Genomic DNA, 8,040 nt, shown 5'->3' on the forward strand with positions numbered 1-8,040 from the left:
TAGGATAAAAATAAAAAAAAATTTGTATGTCAATCTGCTCTATCCAGAACTCCTCAAGTCAAAAAGTTTGAGTTTCACCTGGTTTCATTTCGTGAAAAATCTTCTTTAAGGAGCCTTTTTCTATCTGATTATTAATCGATTTATCGAAAAAACAGATTAATCAATTTGCCAAATAATCATTAGTTGCACCTAATTCTGTCATTATTATTCATGATGTGATTTTCATAGTTTAAAACCTGTATCTCATAGTTTGGCTGTATTACGTCATAGAAAAGAAAGATGTTTGCTTCTGATTTTCATGATAGATTTTAAGTGTGTTTCTTTCTGAGCTAATTGAAATAAATTTATTCAGAGTGTTTGTTCTAAACTTAATCGTATTTGTTAATATTATTATTATTGCTGCATGGAGTTAGCATGTTCTCCCTGAGCATGTGTGGCTTCTCTCCGGGTACTCCATCTTCCTCCCACAGTCCTAAAACATGAGTTAGGTTAACCGGCTTCTCTAAATCCTCCTTAGGTGTGCGTCTGAATGGATGTTTGTCCTGTTTGTCTCTGTGTTTCCCTGTGATGGACTGAGATAACTGTTGAGTATAAATGTCACGCCAAACTAAACCGGACCGCGGCAGAAATGACCGAACCGCGCTAACATGGTTCTAGTTCATCAGTTGGGCTCGGCGCGGTTCAGTTCTGGCTCGGTTCTCAGATAATAAAGAGCAGACCGTGTCATCTCCTTACAGTCAGCCTCCGTAATCATTCATTAAATCCTAGCTTCCCTACCGCGCCGCACGATTTCCATTGATGATTCTGCTTAGCAGTGTGATGAACCTCAATGTCTGTCGTTGTTTCCTGCGTCTGGAAGCCCTGATTCGATGATCGTTTGTCGTTTCCACTTCCCAAAAGCCGACTCTGTCAGGTAAATTCACCAAAGGCTGCCTTCTGCACCTGACTCTATGTAACACTTGGGCTTGACTGACTGCTAAATGAGCTCTGAAGTAGATTCGGCTGCAGAGTCAAGGGGTGTGAATAAGCACAACAAAGAAAATTATAATTAATAGTTTTATATTTATTTTTCTAACAGAAAGAGTATTGGTTACATATACATGTTAATGAGCTATATTATATGATTTATATGGATATGAATTGATAGAATATACAAACACAAATTAGATGATCAATATAATTTCAAAAGAAAAAAAAAAACCCAAGACCCCCCCCAAAAAACATTTACACTCTTCAGTTCAATTAGTTACAGGTTCACAGTTCATGAGGTCCATTGGGAAACCAAATTCAGAGGATCCGGGTTTGTAAGAAACTTTTTCCTACCACACTGTAGCGGTGGTTCTCTGGTAGCTCGCCACCCGGTGGACAGTCAAAGGAACAGCACACACAAAAAAAAAAACCTGACCGAAGGGTAGATGATTTGGGAGAGGATATAGGGAATGTCCACCAGGTTATGAGTTGTAAATCGAGTTGAAAGAAGCTAAAGTGATCTATGGTGAAGGCATCAGAGTAAATTAAACAGCGGTGGAGTGTCAAGGCGGGTTTTTTTAAAAACAACAGAGAAGCCACAGCGAGGAGCAGCGTTGGCTCTAGCATCTGTGGAGCAATCTGTTTGGGTCAGGGATCCGCCCCCTTTTTAAAGGGACAGGGCGCACTACTCTCAGAGTGAACCCGGAAGTAGGGCCTTATGTGCTATGGGTTACATCTACGCATACAAAGAAATATAACAATTAAAAGCAAACTTCCTGAATGTTACACCATGTTTGTTTGCTTGTTTACCTCTAGAGAGCAGTAGTACCATAAATCGCCACTAGGAGGCGAGGAACCGTGCTAGAGTGGCGCGTAAACGCTTGTAAGGAACCGAGCTCGGCACGGATCAATTTTCGGAGGGTAGTGGAAAAGCGTAATAGCCTGCCATAGATGGGCACCGGCCCCCGCGACCCTGACAACGACTAAACGAGAGAAAATGGAGGGAATGGATTTTATTATCAGTCACTCAGACTTTAAGCTCTTAAAAAAATGAATGCTCATCTTTATTTGCAGCCAAATATTAATGTCTTTATGTGTCAATGTTCTCAGTCCATCAGGTTGCGTTGATAAAAGATGAAGTTCCTGATGACTGGAGCTCCGGTTTGGACCAGCTGGACCCACAACCTGCTCAGGTGAAAGAGGAGGAGGAGGAATCTGGGATCAGTCAGGAGGAAGAGCAGCTGGCTGTGAAGAGTGAAGAAGAGGATAAAACTTTATCAGTAGAGATTCAAATGATCAAAGCTGCAGAGAAAAGCGAGACAAAAGCTTCAACGAGCTGCTCAGTGGAGCAGAGAGACACAGAAACTTCCTCCCAACAAAGGAAGACGGCCAAATCTAAACTACCCTTCAAACCTTTGGCTGAGATCGGACTCCGTGTGGGGGGGCGCTTTGGCTGCAATGTTTGTGGCAAAACATTCAAATATAAAACTTCAAGTAAATTACACATGATGATTCACTCTGGAAAGAGACAACATGGCTGTTTGCTTTGTGGGAAAAAGTTTAAGGATATGAGTTCTCTGCAGACTCACATGAGACTTCACACTGGAGAGAGACCTTTTTCCTGTGCTGACTGTGGCAGAAAGTTTCATCGAAAAACAATTCTTCAAAGCCACCTAAAGGTCCATGCAGTAGAAAAGGCGTTTTCCTGTCATGTCTGTGGGGCTAAGTTTAAAAGACAGGGAACTCTAAAAAAACACTTTAGGATTCACGCCTCAGAAAAACCGTTTGTGTGCAAAGTTTGTCGTAAAGGATTTTCGCTTGAAAACAGTCTAAATTCTCACATGCATGTCCACACAGGAGAGAAACTGTGCGTCTGCAGTGTTTGCAGTAAAAGATTTTCACATCAGGAGGGTCTAAAACGACACATGCGCATTCACACAGGCGAAAAGCGGTTCCTTTGTAGTGTTTGTGGGAAAGGATTTTCACTGAAACATCATCTGAAAAGCCACATGGAGCTTCACACCGCACCCTTTAGCTGTAGCCACTGCGGTAAACGTTTTGTGAAGGAAAAGCAGCTGGAGCGACACGCCAGAGTCCACTCAGAGGAGAGGCCTTTCGGCTGCGACGTCTGCAAAAGCAGATTCTATCAAAAGTGTCAACTAGAAAACCACGCCAGGGTCCATTCAGGGGAGAAACCGTTTGTTTGTGATGTTTGCAGGAAATCGTTTTCATTAAGTGGAAATCTGAAGCGGCACATGGCCGTTCACCAGGCTGCATCTGGGAACTAGTGATTAGCCAGCCTGCTAACAGTATTATTCTTCATCTCACTTCCTGCAGGAGGACGATCCGGTCTCAGGATAACTGGAGTCTCTTTGTTAACCTGCCCCCCCCCCCCGATGCTTCAATTTTAACTCTTATTTGCTTTGCTAAGCTGTCGTCAAAATAAATACTATAAAGCAGCAAAACCTGAAGAGGATTATTTTCCATTCAACTGATTTATTATTATAATGAATAAAGACACAATTCTTAAGTTTTTTTATGAGATATTTTATAAATAAATCAGATAATTCAGTAACCTTCTGACTGATTTTTTTTAATGTAGTACTGCTGCTCTTTGTACAGTATTACCCACCACTTTTACTCCATGTTCAATATTTTCACGTTTTTGCATTTTAGTCTGTTTATACATCATTAGTTATCTTAATAGTTTTTTCCCTTCTAATTGCAGCTTAAAACTGATGAGAACAAGGGTTTAGCTTTGTGATGCAAGTTGGTGGGGGCGCTCTAAGGGTGGGGGCTGATGGACCTACAGTTACCCCACCTGAACGCTTCCATTAGGTTTTTGTATTTTCCAAAAATGAGCTCAAACATCTATTTATTGAAAGCTTTCCTATTGTTGAGAACGCAAGAGAACCATAATAACTTATATTTATAGACGTCAGAGAGATGCCTTTTAGCACATTATATATATATATATATATATAGAGCACCCGAAAAACTTTAATGTATAAAAAAATAACGAATAACAGCTGATTCTGATGCCAAAATCAATATATCATGCATCCCTAGAAGTACAATTTCATTTCCATCCATCCAGAAAAATCTGGATATGCTTCATTTTAAATATAACATAGCAGATTTCTTTCTTGTAAACTTTGTGGTAAACTTGGAGATATATTTTATTTCATGTTGCACATCCCAGTAAATCTGTTTCCCCTTTAAATCTGCAGCTCTCCCTGCTTCTATTCTTAAAAAATTCTACTAATATGATGCCAGAAACTAAATTTCAAGATCCATAGAAGCTCTGCAGTCTGATTCTGTCTGTTCAATAAGAAAACCAGTTAATTTTAACCTGTAACTGGGAGTCATGGTCCTCTGAGAAGCCAAGCTTTTTTAACTAGTCAAGAACAAATTATGTTTTCTCAGCGTCTTGCATTATATTACTGACTTGTATAAACTTACAATTTGTTGCCATTTTTAGTTGACAAATCTCCGAATGTCTAATGAACAGATTTTTCAGTGGTATGATCTCTAATTTTTTTTTTTTTAACCAAACCGTCTCCTAACTTTTAGTTAAACATTGAAGTAGCTGCTGGTTAATATTCACTGAGTGCTGCTGTGTTTCTCCTCCTGCCACTCAGGCATGGATGGAGAGATGCTGAGTTTGGAGGTAAAGAACAAACCAATTTTCTATGATCCTAATTATCCTCATTTCAAAAATCCAAAACGAGAAGAAAATATTTGGTCAGAAATGTGTGATTGATGCTGAAGTGGAGATTTAATGACGTCTTTATTATCGCATGTTTTGTTCCTCTGAATTTAATCATTTCGCGCATGCTCTCCTGGAGCTCCAGGGAAGTCGGAGGCTGTAGGCTTTGCTTTTCGCAGGTGGACTGGAGCAGAGGTGCTGCCCCCTTTGGAACAACAGGAGTATTGCATCATTTGTCTGGAATGAGCTGGTCTACGTGAACATGGCTGTCAGCTCCTATCCAGCTCCTGCAGGTTTTTGGGGTTTTCCGCTCCACACCTTCTAAGGTGCATCAGACCAGGGCTGCTGGAAGTACTTTGGAAGGGGGGGTAATTCCGAGGGCCCTTTACTGAGGGGGGGCAGCATAAATATAATCTGTTCTTTGCTTAAATGTTTAGCAAAACAAAACAGGGATATATGTTCAAAATACAAAAAACCCATTTTCTTTTCATGTGTACATGGATACATTTTTTTTGTTCTAAAGCTGTTATTTTTTTATTTTTAATCAAGTTTAAAGTAAATTTTAATTTAACTTTTTTTGTTAGCATAATTCCCTCATTTAAATTTTACAGAAAAAAAACAAGGAAAATGTAAATGATGCCCTTCTATTTATCTTTATAGCAGTTTTAAAGCATACCTAATGGTTCTGTTTTGGGGGGGGGTGGGGGCCAATATCACTGTCTTTCATTGGGCCCCAAATTCATGGCAGTGCCCCTGTACACACATCACTCTATTAAAGTTATATCTGTATTTGCTGAGTCACTGTTTATTAGCTCTAATCCTTTCTGCAAACCTATTTAAACATTAACAGTTACACAAAGAAGACAATCACTCTAAAATACTATGGTTACATTAAACTACACTGATCGATATTAAAGTGCACGCCGCCACCGTGCTCTTACTCTGAGCTCCAGGTGGGGGGCCCTGCCTGGTTCCAGGTGGGGGGCCCTGCCTGGTTCCAGGTGTCCAAATGTTGGGCGAACTCTGAGGTCGTGGCGATAAAGTCTCATAAGCCGACGAATCCGAACCGCGTTTCTATCATCAGATTAGGTACATTAGTCTGATGCCAAGAGTGGGAGACCACACCTCTAGCTTGCTTGATGTTGCCATGACAACGTAACTTGAACTTTTGATTATTAGGCCTCATAATTCAATTAAAATCCAGTTACATGTAACGGTAAAAAGAATCAAAAAATAATTTCCCAAAATTTGCTAAATTAATTAGTAAAATTGAGCAAAGCTTTTTTTAATGGTTTGTTTTTAAATCACCGTCTCACCACTAAGGGCTGCTGCAGCACCCCTACACCCTCAGGCAGGCATCAGGCTGCCTCCTACCAGCGTCTCAGGAATCTGCTGAGGCTGATGGGTTCAAGGAGACAGAAGCAGAGATAGAAAAGGTCTGATCCCTGTTAAGATCCTTTGTGGAAAATCTTTGGGAAGAACCATCAGGAAGTGTCCGATTCATGGCTGCTCTGGTTAGGAAGCTTTCATGCCTTTAAAAGCACCGGAGGGTTGATGAACCATCAGGTAGCTGCAGAGAAGCGAGTGAAGGTCTGTGGAAGCTGAGACCTTAACTGATGGTTCATCTGGATCCTCTGCCAGAGAGCAGCAGTCCCAGGTAACCTCTCTTCCACTCAGGGGTAAAACTACATATTTTTGCGGTGGATGTGAACACGTCGCCCCACATTTAAACAGTTATATTCAGTGCCTTGGCACTTGCCCATTTGTCAAGTATAGCATGAAATGAAATAGATCGTCCCATAATGTTTTTAATAAAGATCACTGCTAACTGGGACAAACCATTGTTGGTCATATTTCAACAAAGGTATGTTTTGATGTATGTTTTCCAAATTTGGAAATACCAAACCAAGCTTCTCTTGAATGAGGAAATGAATCCCTTTGTGGAGAGGAGAGCGATAGGAGGTGAAGGAGAATCAGTGCCGACACTCGTTATCATTTGATGCTGTTAAATACAGAAAATCTATTTTTCTAGAGGGGGTATTGAGGCTGCCCTCTAGTGCAGCGCCCCTATGCGTTGCATTCACTACCTTGTCAAACAGCGTCACACTCAGATCTCAGGTCAGCTTAGACATCCTACAGAGGAACAGACATCAGAGCCTCTGGAGGATGTTCTGCTTCTTTGATCAGCAGGTAGAGCCCAACTAAACCACTGCTGACCTTTGCTACGACATGTTCCGTTAAGCCAGGCGTACAATATACCTTTTTTTTTTGCAGAGTTTTAGCCTCATTGTGTAGTAGACAGGAAATAACGATCAGCCTCTCACGGCCAACTCCTGATCAGGAATCAGGAGGAAAAAAACCAAACTGAAATTCAGGTGGTCGTCGTGATCGTAGACAATCCTGCTGCTGAAGCAAAGCTAGGAGCAGATTTACCAGAACCTCCAGCACTGTGCAGTCGCTAACAATGGAGTTCTTCTTCCAGACGGAAGAGTCCGACCAGCGCCATCTCTCTGCGCCGAGTCTGATGTGTGGTTTTTAGACGTGCAATGTGAGCAGGTAGATCTCATCAGAGCGTGCGAGAACATAGTGAGCTGTGAACTTTTAAACCCCGCGGTTTCATCGCTGTAGCTGCGTGCAACGATTGAAAATATGGCAGCTTTAGGTTTGGATTCAGGAAGTTCTGGACAGAGAGAGGGGAAACCTTCCAGGAATTTAAACTTTATTGAAAATCCAGCAAAGACTCACATTTCGCCACAGTTTCTGCTGAACAGCTAAAAATTAACAAAACAGGACCTCTAAAACAGAACCAGTAGAGCAGCGGGTCGGCCCGGCTCAGAGAACAAGTCCATTAAAGTGCAAGTGATAAAGTCGCTTAAATTAAAAAAAATAAATTAAAAAATGGTCTCAGGAGGCTTTGATGAGAGGAGCTGCCATCTTCTGGATGATGGAGGAGCTCAGCTGAGGAAGGAGGCTGATCTTCATCAGTTTGCTGCTGCAGTATTTCTTCTTCACGGCCTGCAGGAACAGCAACATTTACGCTCCGTTCACACGGCGGCGGCAGGCTGGACGGATCAGAGACTCACCAGGAACTTGGTCTTCCCCTCGTTCACCATCACCACGTTCTTAGCCAGGTGCTGCATGATTGGCTTCAGGTGGGCCTCATCGTAGGTGGAGTAATGCTGCTGGGTGGGCGTCTGAGGAAGAGGAGAAGCCTTCAGAATTCTATTCACTCTATTTCTATAACAATTCACATCATGTCATCTCAGGTCACTTTCCAGTTCAACCAGTCAGATTGATTCAAAGTTTTCTATCTAAGGAAAACCAGCTGATTGCATCGACTCATTGACTCTTCAGCAATCCCT

At 41.7% G+C, this 8,040-nt stretch overlaps 2 protein-coding genes across 5 annotated transcripts in view; one reads left to right on the forward strand and one right to left on the reverse strand.

Moving 5' to 3' along the window:
* Positions 1–8,040, forward strand: part of LOC107090928 (gastrula zinc finger protein XlCGF52.1-like) — a 34,643-nt gene that overhangs the window by 2,366 nt on the left and 24,237 nt on the right. For 2 of the 4 annotated variants that reach the window (XM_015384574.1, XM_015384575.1), the window contains exon 3: positions 2,080–3,450. The exons of the other annotated variants lie outside the window; for them this stretch is intronic. In XM_015384574.1, the coding sequence (XP_015240060.1) occupies positions 2,080–3,257 (1,178 nt within the window). In that variant the 3' untranslated portion in view covers positions 3,258–3,450. Of the gene's footprint in view, positions 1–2,079; positions 3,451–8,040 lie in introns of those variants that run through there. 4 annotated transcript variants of the gene reach the window in all.
* The window catches only part of LOC107090914 (G2/mitotic-specific cyclin-B2-like), a 5,975-nt gene continuing 5,177 nt past the window's right edge, over positions 7,243–8,040 (reverse strand). Inside the window, exons 6-7 of the mRNA XM_015384554.1 lie at positions 7,762–7,915; positions 7,243–7,693 (exon numbers count right to left, since the gene is read on the reverse strand). Of these exons, the coding sequence (XP_015240040.1) occupies positions 7,583–7,693; positions 7,762–7,915 (265 nt within the window). The 3' untranslated portion in view covers positions 7,243–7,582. The remainder of the gene's footprint in view (positions 7,694–7,761; positions 7,916–8,040) is intronic.

Source organism: Cyprinodon variegatus, unplaced genomic scaffold, assembly GCF_000732505.1.
Source record: "Cyprinodon variegatus isolate N-32 unplaced genomic scaffold, C_variegatus-1.0 Scaffold316, whole genome shotgun sequence".
Taxonomy (NCBI): domain Eukaryota; kingdom Metazoa; phylum Chordata; class Actinopteri; order Cyprinodontiformes; family Cyprinodontidae; genus Cyprinodon; species Cyprinodon variegatus.